At 37.6% G+C, this 19,556-nt stretch overlaps 1 protein-coding gene across 1 annotated transcript in view; it reads left to right on the top strand.

Annotated features, from left to right (window-relative positions):
- Positions 1-19,556, top strand: part of LOC126474399 (cationic amino acid transporter 3-like) — a 147,107-nt gene that overhangs the window by 21,502 nt on the left and 106,049 nt on the right. Inside the window, exon 2 of the mRNA XM_050101868.1 lies at positions 1,505-1,744. Coding sequence (XP_049957825.1) covers positions 1,505-1,744 — 240 coding nt within the window. The remainder of the gene's footprint in view (positions 1-1,504; positions 1,745-19,556) is intronic.

The following is a 19,556-nucleotide window of genomic DNA, read 5'->3' as shown; positions in this document are numbered from 1 at the left end:
CACATGATTGGCTTACGCTGCTTCACAGATTTTTGAGATGACATTGTGAAATGTTGCAACAGAGCAGCACTGGGGGGTTAACTTGTTGATGTTTTCTGTTGCCCAGACCTTTCTTTGTGCACATACTGAGCAGTACCATCAGCTTCAAATTTAATCCAAATATGATAAATTGTTGTGCATGTTGGTGGCTGAGTTCCGCAAACATGATGCTGTTGCTGTTATACCTCCATTGTATTTTCATACTTCATTTAATACGGCCTTGTATTGCTCAAACGCGAGTCTTATGTCACTCATTGCTGCACTCTCATCTGCTGGAAAATGTGCACCAAGATCTGTTGAGAAAACAATGGACTCCACTACCATACAAAACTGCAATCATATGTCAATTTGTTTGAAAGATATTAACTATCAAAGAGTGTCTATATTTTCATGTACTGCTCTGTATTTGAATAGTGTATAGAGACTATGCCTTTTGAAGAATGATTTATATTTTATTTTTTAATTTCTGATGATTATATTACAATATAGTTGTTTGATCACCAATATAATTTTTTATTTATCATCTCATTACACATTTCAGGATAACCATCATGAGATCTGTGGTACAAAACATACAATATAAGACAAGATAGTAGCAATGCGATGAAGCAGAGAAACATATTTGTCCTATATTGTATATTTATAAAGTACCACTTACTGGATGATGGTGTTATCCCAAAACACATAATGAAATGGTAAATAAAAAACTATGTTGGTGACCAAGACGAATGTATTACCATTCAGTGCTAAAGATGGTCACAGGTCTCTGCAGAAGCATGTGGTCTGAAGTGAATAAATAGCTAAATAAAATTTTTGGCGGTTATTAGTTTTCTGAAATCTTTCTGTGTTTATAAAAATTGTCACAGCAAAATACAAGGCCTTGGAAAAGGATACAATGGTTATTTGCAAATTGTTTTATATCTTAATATTTGTTTATTTTGATGTTGCTCATAACTGTAATCAAAGTGTAAATAAATTGTGTTTCTAGTCAAGTTCAATAGTTCTCAAATTACATCCTTTGTATTGTAGTTACAATATTCCTCTAGCATTTGGTTATTGTTGAAATGAGTCATTTGCATGGTGAATATGCATAAAAATGTGTCATTGCATTTTACATAAATGAAAATAATTTTCTGTTGCAACAAAATTCCACATGTCCTATGTCCTAATGGAAAATTGTCTTGTGTCACAACTATACCCAACTCTCACTAGTCCTTTATCATGATCCTGGTAAAAATAAATAGACTGGACTACATAAGCTAGCCCTGTAACTTGTACATCATTATAAATAATTAAAATTGAATGTGTACTGGCTCTGTAATTTTCTGTTAGTCATAGACAAATATTATTAATCCATGAAAAGATTTTTTGTGAGCCAAGAAAAATAATGACTATATGAACAACAATATTTCTGTGTGATGTATTAGTTACAGTTATGATTTTATGTTTTACTTATTTCTGGCAGATTTCAAGATGTTTCCATCTTTAGTGAAGAAAATGACTAAAAAAAAGCAGTTTGATGACACTAATATTTCTCAGAGTAGTCTAGCAAGAGTACTTACACTTTTTGATCTCATTGCACTGGGTGCTGGCAGCACACTTGGCCTTGGTGCATATGTCGTGTCTGGATCTGTGTCAAGAAATGAAGCTGGTCCAGCAATAGCAATCTCATTTTTCATTGCAGCTGTAGCATCATTGTTGGCAGGTAATTAAAAAAAATTACCATTATACTAAAAATTGATTCCATGATTTTATGAATACACAGGCAGCTCAGAATTAATCTATATTTCATTAAAAAGAACTTTAACAGATGTGGACTGAAGCCAAGTATAGATTATAAGCAACGTGGTTTCAGTTGCCTGAGACTGCAGTTGTGTGTTAGAGTTGCATTTGTGTGTGTGTGTGTGTGTGTGTGTGTGTGTGTGTGTGTGTGTGTGTGTGTGTGTGTGCGTGTCTGTGTCTGTGTGTGTGTGCACACTATGTGTGTCTATTGTTGATGAAGGCCCATGGCTGAAAGCTTTAATTGTGAGAATCTTTTTGTTGTGCCTCTCTGTAACTCAGCATCTCCACTATATGGTGAGTAGCAAATTTCCTCCTATCCAATTGCTACTGGTTGTTTATGAAGAACTTACAGAAGTTTACACTTCTTCTGGGACAATAGATGTAAAATCTTAATGAATTTCTCACTGTGCATAATGATCTAGAAGACTTTGAAAACTATTGAGTGTAATAAATGTTGCGTCTGAAGCATTTTTCAATGTACCTTACTCCCCTATGTGGTACAAAATTGGGAATGTATCAGGAAGTATTCATTCACACATCACATTCCAAAAATCCCATCATGAATGAGAGACTTCAGTTGTTCACAAACAGGTTCCATGGTGTAGCAACTACAGTTGCTGCTTGGCAACAGGTGGCTCATTGGTTTGACTTCTGTCTCTTACAATTAATTCTCAAATAACATTTGTGATTACTGGAAGATCTTGGGAGTAACTTTTTTTATCTTCATCCCTGCACCACCCTACCCCCTTTCACAGCTTACCCTCATTGTCAAATAGATAATTCCTTGATGCCTCAGGATGAGTCCTATTAATTGTTTCCTTCTTTTCATCAAGTTTTGCTATATTTCCCAATTTGATACAATACCTCCACATTAATTGACCAATCTACAAATATAATCATTAGATTTATCCTATTCCCTTCTAGTCTGAACTATTTATAGTCCCTGTTTCACTTCTGTATAAGGCTACACTTCAGACAAATGCTTTAAGGAAAGACTTCCTAACATTTAAAAATATGCCTCTTTCTCATAAATGTTTTTCTCACTATTTCCAGTCTACATTTCATATCCCTTATACTTCAGCCTTAATTAATAATACTGCTGCCCAAATAACAAATCTGATCCACTGCCCAAATAACAAATCTGATCCACTGCTTTTAGTATCTATTTTCCTAATGAAATCCCTTAGCATCACACAATTTAAATTGACTTCATTCCATTGTCCTTGTTTTATTTTTATTGATGTTCATGCTATAGTCTATATTCAAGGTACTATCCATTCTGTTCAACTATTCTTACAAATCTTATGCCATCTCTGACAAACAAAAATGTCATCAGCAGAGACTGAAGTTCTTATTTCTTCCTCCTGACCTTGATTCTTTCTCCAAATTTCTCCTTGGTTTCCTTAATACATTGTTCAATGTATGGATTGAATAGCTTTCAAATGTATGGTACCCATATGGGGTAGAAGTAACTGGAGATATTGAACATACACAGAGAAGAGCAGCACAGATGGTCACAGGTTTGTTTAATCTGTGGGTGAGTGTCACAGAGATACCAAAGGAACTGAATTTGCAGACTCTTCAAGCAGACATAGACTATCCTGAGAAAGTCTGTTAACAAAGTTTCGAGAAATGGCTTCAAATGACTGCTCTAAGGATGTACTACAACCACCCATGTATTGCTTACATAGGGATTGTGAGGATAAGATTAGATACCACACACACAGAGGCATTCAAACAATCATTCTTTCCATGCTCCATATGCTAATGTAAAAGGAAGAAACCCTAATAACTGGTACAATGGGGTGTACCCTCTGTCATGCACCTCCAGGGGGTTTCAGAGTATAGATGTAGCATTTAGAAACTTGTTTCTTCATCATGGGAGGGAGAGGAGGGAGGGAAAAATGGCAAAAGAAGCGAAAGTGGATGCAGGTCACTCACAACCTATGTTATGAGGCATTGTGGGGAAGATAAGCAAAGATTGAGTAAACAGCTTAAAATGAAGTCAAAGATAATTTATTGTAAGTAGTGTGCAAGCTTTGAAGCAAAGAAGATAGTCTGATACGTGTATATGAGATGAATAATATTAAGTAACAAGGGAAAGATAATGAATCACAAAGTAAATAATGAAAGCGGAATTGGGGGCAGATTGAAACACACACACACACACACACACACACACAGAGAGAGAGAGAGAGAGAGAGAGAGAGAGAGAGAGAGAGAGAGAGTGGGAGCATATACATGCGCACCTATATCTATATACTACACACATGTGTGGAGAGAGGAGAAAAGGGTACAAAAATAAAAGAAATAAGTAAACGATCAAAGAGGAGACAAGAGCAGAGGTTAATGTAGGTTGAGTCATGGGGTGGGGGGGTGGATGGAAGGATTTGTTGTAGCACAAGTTCCATCTGTGTTCCTCCACTGAATATTGGGCATCCCCCATGCGGACAATTCGTTTGTCCCCATTCATGTGCTCAACAGTTTGGAGGTTGCCATACCAATGTAGAATGGCTTGCAATGAATGCATGTCGGCTGATAAATGATATGTTGTTTTGATATTTCACTTACGGCCTTGCCTTGAATGGTGTAAGTTTTATCAGGGGTGGGGCTAGAGGAGGTGGTAGTGGAGGGATGCATGGGGCAGGTTTTGCAGCACAGTCGGTAACAGTTGTAGAATCTTTTGAGTTGGGAAAGTGGTTGGAATGTTGTAGGGTCTGACAAAGATGTTGAGGACATTAAGAGAATGATGAAATACCACTTTGGGTGGCATAGGGAGGATATTGTGGAGGGATGATCTCATTTCAGGGCTTCAGCATAACTGTAGGGACGTAGCACCTGCTACATACATCACACGAGCCATATGCATCCTCCCATGCAACACCATTCCTTCACAATTGCACAGATATGAAGTTGTGGTCCAACACATCCTTTCATCCCACCACTCCTAAACTCATCCTACATTAAACTCTGTTCCTGTCTCCTCTTTGATCATTTATTCATTTATCTGAGAGCTTAAAAGTGGAAGATAGGATAATATGTGAGACACTACTGAAACATCGCACACGAATAAGTAAGAGTGAAAAGCTAAGTACAGTGTTTGTAACAATGGTGGGGGGTGGATGGTGAAAAATAGACAGGTCAAAAAATGAAAGATGTTTAAAACTAAAATGGAATGAAGAAAGGAGTAGTTACTGTGTAGAAATACTGAGACAGAAGGATTTAATGTAAATTAAGGCCAGATCAGTGGTGAGAACCAAGGATATGTTGTAGCACTAGTTCCCCCCCCCCCCCCCCCCCCCTGCAATGTTCTGAGACACTGGTGTCTGGGGGAAGAATCCAGATGTTGCATGTGGTGAAAAGGCATCAAGATCATGACTGTCATGTTGCAGAGCATGTTCTGCAACAGGGTATTGTGTGATGCTAGTATACACCCCTGTGTCTGTGCCCATTCATCCTAACTGATAACTGCATGGTAGTCGTGCCAGTGTAAAATGGCAAACAGTGTTTACATAACAGCTGGTGTATGACATTTGTCATTTCACAGGTGACTCTCCCTTTGGTAGTATATGTTTTGCCAGTTACAAGGCTGGTATAGGTGGTGGTATGAGGATGCATAGGGCAAGTCTTGCAGCAAGGACAGTCACAGGGGTAGGAGCCATAGGGTAGGGAGATGGGTGCAGAAGGAGAACAGGGTTGGACAAGGATATTGCAGAGCTTGGAAGGGTGATGAAAAACTATTCTATAAGTGTGGTGGGTTGAATCTCATACACAATGGGTCTCATTTCAGGGCATGATTTTAGGAAGTCGTGGCCTTGTCAAAGCAGCTATTAATACATTCAGGAATTGGATAATACTGAGTGACAAGTGATGTGCTCCGAAGTTGTTTTTTGGAGGGATCAGCAGTGCCAGGATTGGAAGTGATGGCACAGGAAACCTGCTTTTGAACTATGCTGCTGTGGTAATTATGTCCAGTGAAGGCTGAGGTGAGCAAGGTGGTGTATTGATGTAAAGACTGCATCCAAAGCAGGGTCTGAAGCTTTTCTTCAAATGCCAAGGCTATGTGGGAGGGAATGTTTGACATGGAAAGGATGGCAGCTGTCAAAATGTAAGTACTGTTGTTTGTAAGTAGGTTGAATGTAGAGAGAAGTGTGTAGTGACGATGGGATCAACATCAAGGGAAGTGGCATGGGATTTGAAATGGAACCATGTGAAATTTAATTTGGAGGAGATACTGAGAGGTTCCAGGAATTTTAACAAGTCAGCCTTATCATGAGTCCTTATGGTAAAGATGTCATCATTTTATCTAGACCAGACCAGGGACTGAAGCTTATGGATCCCAGGAAAGCCCGCTCCAAGTCACACATGAAAAGGCTGACATAGGAAGGAGCCATCCTGGTTCCCATGGCTGTACCCCTGATCTGTTTGTATGTCTGCCCTTCAAAGGTGAAGTAATTGTTGATAAGTGTAAAGTTGATTGAGTTGAGCAGGAAGGATGCCATAGCTGTGGAATCAGGTGGGTGCTGACTGAGGAAACGTTCAGCAGCAGACAGACCATGCACATGGGGGATGTTGGTACACAGGGAGATGGCATCAATGGTGACATGCAAGGTGTTTGGTGGAAGTGGGACAGCCACAGATTTCAGATGATCTAGGAAATAATTGGGATCTGTAATACAGGAGGTGTTGGTCAACTAAGGAAAATATAAATTCAATGGGTGCTTTGAAGTCAGTGACTATAGGATGGCCAGGATGAATGGGTTTGTGGATCTTAGGAAGAAGATATTGATCAACTAAGGAAGATATATGTTCGGTGGGTGCTTTGAAGCCAACAACTATAAGATGACCAGGATGGTTGGGTTTGTAGATGTTAGGAAGAAGGTAAAAGGTAGAGGTGCATAGTTCAGGTAGGGTAAGAAGTTCTTTGAATTTAAGTGTAAGTCCAAGTGAGAGTCCTGAGGTTTTTAGGAGGGACTGCAGGTCAGTTTGAATCACAGGGGTAGGATCATGATGGCATATGCTTTATGTAGAGGTGTCAGACAGCTGGTGTAGACCTTCACTAACATATTCCTGTCAGTCAAGTAACACAGTGGTAGATCTTTTGTCTGCTGGGAGGATAATGATGCAGTCATCAGCTTTTAGGGAATGTGGAGCCTGAAGTTCCGTGGAGGACAGTTTAGGGTCATGTTTTAGGGACCTGAGGAAGGGTTGTGAAGCAGTGCTGGATGTGAAGAATTCTTGGAAGGCTTGGAAGTGTTAGTTTTGAGGTAGTTGTGGTGCATCAAGTTGGGATCATGGTGAGAACTGTTCAAGGCAGGGTTCAATGTCAGGTTTGCTGTTGGAAAGGTTTTGGAACTGGATTGCAGAGTGATATTTCCAGATATTTTTCTCACTTCTATATGAGATTTTCCTTTCTGCAGGTCATTTGTGTCAGTATTTTGCAACCCTTATTTGTTAAATTGATAGTTTGGTAATTTTCACACCTCTCAGCACTTGCTTTGTGTGGAAATGAAATTATTAAATTTTTCATGAAGTTTGAGGGCATTTTGTCTGTCACATGCATCTCATGCACCAAGTGGAACAGTTTTTTATGGCTGGGTTTCCCAAGGATCTTGATAACTTTGGGGGACTGTGGTCAACTCCAGGGGCTTTGTCTCTACTTAGGTCTTTAAATTCTCTGTCAAATTCTTCTCACAATATCATCTCTCAACCTCATCTTCATCTACTTCCTCATCTCTTTCTGTAATATTTTCCTTGAATTAGCTTCCCTTGTGAAGCCTTCTGTAAAGTGATTTGACATTTCAGCTTTCCCTTCTCTGCTTATTACTGGCTTGGCACTGGAGCTTCCTGTATTCATATAGCTGCTTCTCTTCCCTCCAAAGATTCCTTTAGTAGGTGGCATTAATCCTCGGTTATGCTTGCTTTGACAGCCATGCATTTTTCCTCTAACCAAGCCCACTGAGCCGTTTATAGACATCTGTGTTCCCTTTTGCATGATTCATTTACCAGTTAAATTCAATATCCCATGTTATCCAAGGATTTTTACTGGGCCTTGTCATCCTGCCTATTTGATCCTCTGCTGCAGTCATTATTTCTCTCGCGAACCTAACCATTCATCTTTTGTTGTATTCCTTTGCCCTGTTTCAGTGAGTCACTGCCTAATGCTCTGTTTGAAATTCTGTACAGTCTCTGGTTCTTTCAATTTGTTCAGGTCCCAACTCCTCAGTTTCCTACTTTTTGCAATATCTTCAATTTTAATCTACTGTTCGTAACAAATCAATTATGGTTTTGCAGTTTAAAATTTCATTTTGAATTCCCTGTCCTACAATTATACGATCTATCTGAACCTTTCTTGTGTCCCCAGGGTTCTTCCACACATACAAGCCTCTTTCTTGATTCTTAAATCAAGTTTTAGCAATGATTAAATTATGCTCTGTGCAGAATTCTACCAGTCTGCTTTCCCTTTCAATTCTTTCCCCACAGTCCATTTTCTTCTAATATTTTTCCTTCTCTGCCTTTTTCTACAGTTCATTTTCCCATCACAATCACATTTATTATTTAGGAAAAAGCTGTTCCATTTGCTGTGAAGAACTTTATATAATTCACTACCATTTTCTGCATTTATATTATGTCTTTTTCAAGCGGTTCTCAAAACTGCCATAAATATTATAGTTATTAGAGGGTGAAAAAACTAGATTTACATATATATGAGTACAGAAGGAATATAAAAGTTGTATTATACTGTAGATAATCACATCCAAATGATAAAAATACAAGTCAGGTGGATTTAAAATGTTAAATACCCAATGATATTATGAGGCATAGAATGTCTCAAGACTGTTTAATTTATTACATAATACATATTCTTGAAAACTGGCAAAATATAAAGCCTGGAATTGGTTGTGGACTACATAAAGTCCTATACAGCAACTGGAACAGTTTCTTATTAATTAAACAATCAGTTGTGGAATCATCATATGGAGAAATTAATAATTTAATTGCTGTTTCCCTTGGCTAGGTGAACAATTTCTTTCATATAATGATGTATTGTTTAAATTTCTTTGTATATAGCGAAAATAGACTTGTTTTGCTGTTGTGGTTGCGGGATTTTTATCTATCTTTGCTGCAATAAATTATCCACTGTGCTGTTCTGTTCCTATTTTATTCATTATTAGACATAGTCCTGCATTAATCCTATTTGATTTTGTGTTTATAACCCAAAACTTACCTGACCAAAACTCATGGTCTTTCCATCACTGCACTTCACTAATTCCCACCGTATCTAACTTCAACTTATCTATTTTAATATTTAAATTCACTAACCTACTTACATTCCATACTATGACCTGTAGAATGCCAATGTTTAATGACAACCACATTCTGAGATTTTAATGACAAACAGCTTTACGCACAGAATATATTACACAAGATGATCATTAAACCATACAATAGTGCTGCCCAGAAAAAATTTCATTTGCAATTTTCCTTTGCTTTCATCTGTTGACTGTACCAAAATAATGGTTAATGCTACAAGGCCAGGTCACTCAATCATCCAGACTGTTTCCCCTGCAGCTAAAGAATTTTGAACCTAATGGAAAAGCTGCTGCCCCCCTTCAGGAATCACAGGTTTTTCTATCATCTCCATATACACCTCTCCATTGCAGTTGCATGTACATCACATCTATCTACATTGTTTAAGAACACAAGTCACTCAACCTTAACCCTGCAGTGCTCGTGCTCTAAAAAGAAGTGTAAGTGGTCGCATGGATTACATATGTATGCCATTCTCTCAACTAAAAACTGAGGCCACTGAATTTTCAGATATTTTTATTGAATGTTTTAATGTGTTACCCATAGTAATGTTCATTAAAACCAATCAACAAAGCGTATACATATGACCTCATATTTGAAAAAACAACAAACTTTTCACAGAAAATCATAATTTTAAGGAAAATAGCACCATTGGCTTTGATTTACTTTCAAAAAACACATATTTGTTTTAAAAAAATTCCAATCGTGATTTTCTGAACAAGAAATACAGGTGATCTTGGAATTATTGGGGCAAAAAAATTTTTTCACATGTTACACACTTTTATTGTACTTCTATTTCTTGATCTTCGCAGTCATAGCAGTGACCCACAGAACTACTCTGTGCATTCCTAAAGTTGCTGGCTGACTTTCTATGAGAGGAATGCCAAGAAAGTCCTTTATTTTGAAGGACAGACTTCTTGGCAACATTTTTTGTCTAATCTCCACTGAGACAAATGTTTCACCCAAGACAAAGACAGGTCAATAAGAAAATCTTGACATTGGATAACAGTGTAGTTTTGGTTTGCTGCATAAATGCAAAATGCATTGAGGGCACTAAGGTTCAGCAAATCATAAAATACAGTAAGAGGCCATGTTCTTGAATTTCTGGATACGTCATAAAGCATACACATCTTATCAACTAGATCCACACCATTCTTTGTACAGTTGTAATGAGTTATTATATCTGGTTTCTGCTTAGATCCTGTGTCGGCATCAATTTTTGCATCATCGGGCATTGTTGACATCAAAATCACTACTCTGTTAGGTTTTGGCATGTAAGAAACCAATGTGCAGGGGAGGGTGGAAGCCAAATTTTGATGAATTAATTGGATTTCCTTTCGCCACACAAAATTCCCTGGGCGCTTGTCTTTTGTCATTCTGTACTGTGGCAACCATGGTTGTTCTATTTTCAGACAGCTGCTTGGCAACATGAAGTGAAGAGAACCAATTGTCCATTGTTATATTGATGTTTCTCCTGAACACAAGAGTATGACTCTTATTACCACATTGCTTCTTTTGTTACTCAAGTGATATGGCCCTTCTGGTTGTTTGCCAGCATGTATTTCCAAGTTGAAAGGTTGAAAGTATAGGGGTAGTGAGCATCCACAAGTGCAAATACCTTCTCTCCATATTTTATGGGCTTGCTGGGAATGTACTGCCTAAATGGACAGTGTCCCTTGAATTCCAAATGTTGTTCTCCCAAAGTCATTTCAGCACTCGGAACAAAGTACTGTTGAAAGTTTACAAGGAACAGATCAAATATTTCATGTACTGGGGCCAGTTTGTCAATTTTTGCACTCACTTTGTGATCATCAATATCTTCAAATTGCAAAGTCCTCAAAAGAAATTTAAGTCTCTGCTCAGACATAGTCAAATAAATTGCATCAATTCCAGTATGTTTTATGTGGTCAAACTTTTGGCTTGTGCTCGATCAACTTATTTTCAGCATGCCACTTGTCAAAAGAATCCCAATAAGTCCCTTTATTTCAGATGTATCTGTTTAACATCTCTCTCTCTCTCTCTCTCTCTCTCTCTCTCTCTAGAAAAATTATTCTTGATGTGGTCTATTTTTATGTTAGTGTATTTGGTTATAAGATAAATGATATTATCGTCCAAAAAAAGGGAAATGCAATCTTCGATAATAGTTTCCTGTTGCGCAGTTCCTTTAAGACCAGGAGGAACATATACAATGTTATGAGCTTTAGTTCATCCTATATTGAGAGGAGGAGTCTTTGACCAGATTGTGTCATCTACACCAGTATAAAAATCAACCCGTCTGCTTCTCTGGGATGGTTCATCACATGAAAAGTCAGGACTGTTATCAGTTACCTCACTTGGTACTTCTGCCTCTTGCTCGGACTCAGATTGATGGTCCTGCTCTTCCAGAATATCATTTTCATCATTAGAACTTGAGTCTGGAATATCTTTCTCATCCTCAGTCTCCTTCAGCCATGCCAGAATCTGAACTTCTTGCCTCTGATCCACAATTTACATAAAATTCTATGAAATTCTACTATTATTTCAAATATTTATACATTGTAAAACAACAATGAATAGATGTAATACATATTCCAACAAATAAGTGGAAAAAGTAGACTAAGGAAAAAACTGTTTTTCGAAAATACTTACATAACAGGCCCCATGGACCACAGTGGTAGACTGCTGACTTTGACGAGGTCCTGTGAAGGAACTACATGTGACCATCTCTCGCACAGAAGCTCGAAGCATTGTTGCTTCTGGACTTCCAAATTTATTTGAATTTCCACATGTGGATTACATATGTAATCCACGCAACCACTACAGGATTAACAAGTTGCACAGCTAACAGGGGGATCAACAGCCATGCATGCTGTCTGGGGATGCTGGCAGTTCAGCTCTGTGTGTAATTTCATGTGTATGTCAAAGAAATAGAAATTTATTTTAAAGTGTCATTTCGTTTTGCTGATCCTGCTTTCATAACTTTTACCTGATTCTAGATTGTTCATGACATGGTTTGGTGGAGACACTGGGTACCTAGGACACTGACATTGCTATGGCTCCAATAAGGTTGTGCAAAAGTCATCACATTCATAAGCAGAATTCCAAGCACAAGCAGTACATTCCTTCTTAGTCTGCATTGTCAGGATACCAATAGATAGAAAGCGTAGATAGAAAGCATAATTGTGTTAAGTGCACATCATACATCCAGCAATGCAATCAGGAAATACTGGCCAGGATCTGACAAAATCGGTAAAGGAATTCAATTAAGTCACCAAATATACAACTGGCCATTAGAGTGCAACATTATAAAGAATTACAAAAAGAAAATTTTATCTTACTGTGCATGTACAGTATTGTAGGATGAATGCTCGACTAAATTTTTAGGTGATTTTGGAGTAAGCATGGTGCATAATTTAAAACACAGAGCTGTAACCTCTGTTGGCAATAATGGCTCTAATCAGACTGGGCAATGAGTCAAACTGAGCCTGGGTGATAGATCTGGGGACAGCATTCCATGCTACTTCAGCTCTGTAGCACATTTCAACAATGATAATGGATGGCATGCGCTGGTGTGCCAGTCTTTCAATATCCCATGACCTGATGTTTTCAATATTGGTCAGTTCTAGAGAACTTGCTGGATGGGGCAATAGTCAAACACTCTCTGTGTTGAAGTAAGTCGGGCCAACATAGGCCACATGTGGTCAGGAATTATCAAGCTGAAAGCTAATGTCTCAGAGACCTTGAAGATAGGGTGCAGAAGCATCAGGAATATAACACCTACTTTGCAAATTGTAGTGGCAGTCAAAAATAAAACACTTAAGGCATTCATGAGCCTACATTTACTTCTGGAGGAGGTCAGGTGGATACTACAAAATACACAAAATATTAGATCACTTTATTAAAACTTGAACAATATGAAATACTTAATTTGGAAACAATCCAGATCCACTGAAATGTCATGTGTATTTGTTACTGTCGCTGAACTACATTTCACCGCTTGACACAATACAGAATGATAGTCTCATCTCAGTGTTCAATTGGTGATAAACTTTGATACAATTCCAACTTCTAATACAACTCACATTGCTGAATCTGAAGTAAGACGATGATTGCAGACTGGGCTGAGTGGCACTATGCTATCATGTAAGTAATTTTACAGCAGCAGTGTCATAAGGTATCTCTTGAGGCATGTCTTCATTGATGTCTCTCATTTTTTGCTGCATCAGGAAGAAACTGTCCTTACTTGTGTTTCCATCATGAGGTACCAACTTTGCTGTGGAATATGGTTCTTCAGACAACGCAATACAGAATTACCAACTGTGTGAACCAGATTTGGTTGTGTTGTGTATTCAATGACTCCCCATACCATCACACTATCTTCAGCACTCTATGTGTGGCAAAAGGTATCAATAAATATTCTGATACTATTTAGGTATTTGGCATCCATAAAAAATAAATGAAATTACCCAGCTTTCTTGAAAATTTGCAAAAAAATATGGGACAGTTTACAGACAGGCACTCCTAGCTGAAAGAAAGCACTCACAAACGATACAATATTGCTGAAGCCAGAAAACAGAACCAAGATGGAACATTATCATGGGGGAGACAACAAGTATTGGGGAAAAGCACCTGAACTCACACATTAAAAAGAAAGATGTACAAATAAGCTGTTGAAATGAATTAGCAAACTATGTGAATGGATACTTCAACAGCACTGCTAGAAATTACAGCAGTAATTTCCAGATACTGCTGTTTTACCCATTAGGGACTAGCCAGCAAACACATTGGTGCTCCTGCCAAAACCTGAGATAGAGGTTACACATGTAGTACATCAATTAAAAAATTAAAACTTCTGCAGATCTAGATGAAATTCCAGTTTGCATCCTTGAAGAATGCACAAAAAGCTTAAAAGTATCATTAACAGAAATAATTAATTTATCATTAAAATCTGGCTGCTTTCCCAAATATCTGAAACAAGCTAAAGTAGGGCTACTACCTACCTATACTCAAGGAAGGTGAGGTGAATAACAGACCAATTTCAGTACTTTCTTCCAATTCTAAAATATTAAGAACAATAATAACAACAAATTAATGAACTATCTGAATAAACATAATATCCTTCACAATGAGCAATTAGTTTCAAGCCCAAAAGGGGTACAGAGTCTGCTGTTGCACATTTTACAGAAGTTATTCTTGAAGCAATGGACAAAGTTGGGAAGGTAACTAGCATCTTCTTGGATCTCGTTTGACACTGTTGACCACAGAATCCTATTACATAAACTACACTCTCCAGTCACGTTAAGTTGACCATCTGTTAAAAGCCTGAATAAGCACCTTTTGCATATCAGGCCACTGTGAGACATGCAGGAAGAGAGTCATGAGGTTCTGGAAGGTACTGACAGGGATTTGGAGCCATGGTGGCTCCAGTGTGGTCACCAGCTGCACTAGGTTTCTCAGTTGGGGTCCATGGCGAGAACAGCCAACTGAGATGGTCCCACAGATTCTTGATTGGGTTTAATTCCAGAGAGTTTGATGGCCAGGGGAGTTTGGTAAAATTATCCTGGTACTCTTCAAACCACCCACGTACACTGCAAACTGTGGACATGTTACATTATCCTGTTGGTAGATTCCATCATGCCAAGGAAAAACAAACTCCATGTAGAGTAGACATGGACCCAGGGTTAGATGCATAATTGTGTTGATCCATTGTGGATCACCCAGTGAATGCCACAAAAACATTCCCCAGACCATAGTGCTCCCTCCTCTTACCTGGACCCTTCCAATGATTGTTGCAGGGGGTTTGATTTTAGACATTTCATGCTGTACATTCCAATGGCCATCTGTCTGACAGAGCATAAAATGTGATTCATCTGAAAAGGCCACGTATCACCATTCAATGGACATCCAATTGTGGTATTGGTGTGCAAATTTCAGCTTCTTTGCCAATGGGCCTGCTGCAGAGGCCCATATGCAACAATGTTCACTGAACAGTCATTGAGGGGACTCTGTTGATAGCACCTTGGTTCACCTGGATAGTCAGTTGTGCAGCTGTCTGCACATACACATCTCTGTAGTCATCCTTCACCAGTGTCATCTGTGGCCTGTGGTGTACACAGCTGCCTTGGCATGAATTTTGGATAGTGCTGTTTGGCCATGCAAAGTATACTTTAACCATGGTGACACGCAAACAGTTTGCAGACTTAGCAGTTATGGAAATGCTTCCATCCTTGGCCCAAAAGCCAATTATCATGTCCTTTTGGACGTCATTCCATTTCTGCATTACCACAACAGCTGTACTCCCTGACAAACTTTATATACCCTCCACTGCTAGTGCTTCCACTTGCTGACTGTGAATGGTTACTGCACATTGACATCAAACATAGGCAAATGTCAGATTAGTGTAACTGGACAATGTAGAAATATTAGGAATAAGAAGTGTGGCAAATAAGTGAATTGAGTCAGATTTAGAAAATAAGTTGAAAAATAGATTGCTACTTACTGTAAAGATGGCATGTTAAGCTGCAGACAGACACAGTTACAGGTAAAAGACATTTACATGAAGCTTTTGGCCACAGCTTTCATCACAAAAAAGAGAAACACACAACATACATTCATACAAGTAAGCACACCTCATGCACACATGACTGTCAACTCCAGCAGCTCCCACTGGAGCTGCCGGTCATGTGTGCTTGAGGTGTGAGTTTGAGGAAATGGGGAGAGCTATGGAAAAGTTTCCCAGAACCCAGGGTCAGAGGAGACTTACTGGATGGGATGAGAACAAAAGACTGATTGTTGGTACCTGCACCAGATGACATTTGAAAACCTGAGAACTTAAAGGTGAAAGATATGGCAGTAAGTAAGACAGGATTTACTGAAAAAATATTGTAGAGAGTCAATAAGAGAAGAAATCTAAGTGCACAGTACATCATAGAAAAGTGTTTGGGGGAAGGATAGACAGGTTGGAAAGAAAACAATAAAAATATAGAAAAATAAAGTGGAATGAAGGTAAAGAGTAGTTGTTGAAAATAAATGCTGAAATAACATAAAGTTAGGGCAGGCAAGTGGCAAGAACACTCCACATTTCCATAGCTTCAAAGTGAGCTTTCTCTTGTTTTGCCAATGTCTAGGTTTCACATCCACATGTTGGGACAATCCATAAATATGTCTGTACAAACCACTTCTTAGTGTGGAAGGTGGTGCGCTTATTCAGCAGAAGGTTCCTCTTATTTTGGATGACACTCTTCCCCAGTGCTATTCTTCTCTTGATTTCATTGAAACATTCGTTATTTTCCCACACATTGCTATTGAGTTAGCAAAATTCAATTGCTTTCTCAAGCTGCTCAGTACCTAGTTGTATGTTAGTCTTATATCCTCCTCCTTTCTTCCTTTCTTGCCTATAAACATGACTTTTGTCATCTTGTTCTTTATTTTTGGCTTTATTACTACTTGATTTCAGATCATAAGCATTTTATTTATTTCCTTCTCTGAGTTTATCACTAGTGCAATATTATTAGCACATCTGATGCAGTGATTATACATACCATTAATTTTGATTCCAATCATTTTTTTCATTGTTGTTATTGCCTCCTTGATGAACATATTAAATAGGTAAGGTGCCAAACAGCACTCCTCTCTCACTTCTCTTCCAGTTTTTGCTTCTTTTTTGCTACCATTAATATGCTTAAAGTTATATATTCAAATTTAGTTGCCTGTCCTTCCAGGCATGTCCTCTTTTGCACATTTCTTTATATAATAACTTCCCATCAACCATATAAAATGCCTTTTTTCAGTCCATAAATACTATATGTGTTTTTCTGTTTACTTATAATCATCTGTCCAAAATTTCACCTTGTGCTACTATTGCTTCCGTCATTCCATTCCTGATCTGAAACTAAAATGCTCTTTGCTTAAGTTCCAGTTTATTTGCATTGTAGCCTGCTCTGCAATTACTGACAATAATATTTTTATACCTGTGACAGAAGGGCTGGTGTTCTATAATAATTTGTGCAGTCCCCTGCATTTGCCCCCTTGGGTAAAGCAATAGTTCTACTACTTGTGAAATCAGTGGTATGATGACCTCTTCATAACATTTAGATAGCACAGTAAAAAATTTACTTTTGATGTTATCTCTACTTTTTGTAGGAGCTCTGCAGAGAACTCATCTTTGCTCATTGCTTTATGTGATTTTAATCTATTAAGTGCAAGGAAGAACTCATTAACAGTGGTCCCTTATTACTTTCATTGGTTGCTTTTTCGTCTTCAGTAGACTATTTCCATCCATCACTCACAGTTTCTATGTCAAACAGCAGCATTCCATTTTTTCCCTCACTATGTTATTCTTGGTTCTGTGCCTGTGCTGCAACAATTTAATATTGCAATAAGCTTCATCCTCTTTCCCACATTTACAATCATCATCTGTTTCTTTTCTAATTTTTTCCAGACACTTTTCTTTCTCTAAATGGCAAAATGTTGTTACCTTGTTTTTAATTGTTTTGTACTGATCAGGCCTCTTTTCTTTTAGTCTGTTCTTTTTGTCAATAAGTTACAATATTACTGAGATCATTCAAGGCTTCCTACATTCTTACTTCCTTATTCCTAATACATCTGCAGTTGCATTTGTTATATTTGACTTTATAGCATCCCAGCTGCTTTCTTCGCTGTCTGATTCCTTTCTTGCATGCTTGAATTCTGGCACAATATCTGCATCTATCAATTTATATATTGCTTATTTCTTTTGATATTTCAGTTAGTACTTCTTAAATCTGATGTTGCACTTCATCACTACAAGTGTATGATCAACTTTGGGCAGACAAATTTGAGAAACAAGCAGGTTAATGAATCCAATAGAGCAGAAGTGATGGCAGAGGATATCTTGATTACTTCTTACTACTTACTGTGGGCATCTACTACACTCACATACATGGTACTGGAAAATTCCTCAAAATCAATTTTGACACAATTCAGTACAACAGATAATATTTTATCTCTGACAGTCTCTTTGGAAATTTCTTTAACTGCAATAGGGACTGTAGTGGTTCATCTACTTTTATTCTTTGTTGATTGTCCTCAGTGTTGACATACTGACTGAAAAAAAGGGGATGGACATACAGTACTGTCTACTGTAAATGATGCAGCCGACAGACGCACAGTTATATTTCACAGTCTTTTACTTTCACTTTTTCACAACCTCCCAATAATACACAGATACATATGGCCAGTGCACTGTTGTTCTAACTTCCCATAAGCCTCATTAATAGTTAGCAGGTGAACATCCACATACTGCTACAATAGTTTCCTGTTGAACATTTACGAGCAGTAAAAAATGTAACCACAAAGTTCACAGTTCTTGAAGAATAGAAGGGTACACATGAAGCAAACACTGTCAATGTTTTAACACATGGCCTAATTATGTAACACTTATTACACTTTTAAGTTGATGCATTGTTGTCGTTCTAAACAACACAGGTTCCTCATCTGAAACTCGGCTGTGGACTGACTGCCTAGTGACCAAAAATGGGGCCCTTATATATCATCACAATAATAGGTACTGAAACTACACATTGTTCAAAGCTAAATTTACAGAAATTATGATTAAAACTTAACTCATTAAATTAACTGAATACATCAAAAAATTGTTCCTTTTTAACAGTTTCTTCTGCTGCAAGAGTTAGGCCAAATTATGTGTTTAAATGATGAACTTCACAAATATAAGTATGCAAACAATACTTTGGACAAAACTGTTAATTGCTTTGGAATTAATTATGGGTTGGCTTTGCTAATATGTTTACAAATAGAGTTAGGCCAAATTATGTGTTTAAATGATGAACTTCACAAATATAAGTATGCGAACAATACTTTGGACAAAACTGTTAATTGCTTTGGAATTAATTATGGGTTGGCTTTGCTAATATGTTTACAAATAGAGCTAAATAGATGCTTTAAGATTACTAGTATTTTGTCTTCCAAATGTTTGTAATTAGTACAGAATTTCTATTTGTTTATATATCAACAATAGAATTTAAGTTGTGAAACAGTTACTGTTTCCACCCTGTAACAAAAGATACTAACTAGGAATAGTCAAAATAAATCAGAAAATCAATCACATACATAAAACTAAGCACAAAATTAGATCTGATGTTATATTCTTTAAAACTGAGAGCCAACCTTTCTCTGTTATGAAAATACAGATTATACTCACCTGTGTTAATGGTAATTAGTTCAGAAATGAAAAACGAATTTAAAGAGGCTGATGGCAAAGCAAGAGGGGAAGTAAAAATATCCCAGCTTGCTTTGTCACAGGCACTGCCAGGTATGAGGAAATTTAAAATATACAGCAGTATTGTTAGGTTCAATTTGTTCAGGTAATGACAATTTTGATAAACAGTCAGCATTACAATTTTCATTAGTTTCATGATATTTCATATTATAGCCATACTGAGATGAAA

This window comes from Schistocerca serialis, chromosome 4 (genome assembly GCF_023864345.2).
Source record: "Schistocerca serialis cubense isolate TAMUIC-IGC-003099 chromosome 4, iqSchSeri2.2, whole genome shotgun sequence".
Classification (NCBI taxonomy): Eukaryota; Metazoa; Arthropoda; class Insecta; order Orthoptera; family Acrididae; genus Schistocerca; species Schistocerca serialis.
This window is presented reverse-complemented; position numbering and strand designations above follow the sequence as displayed.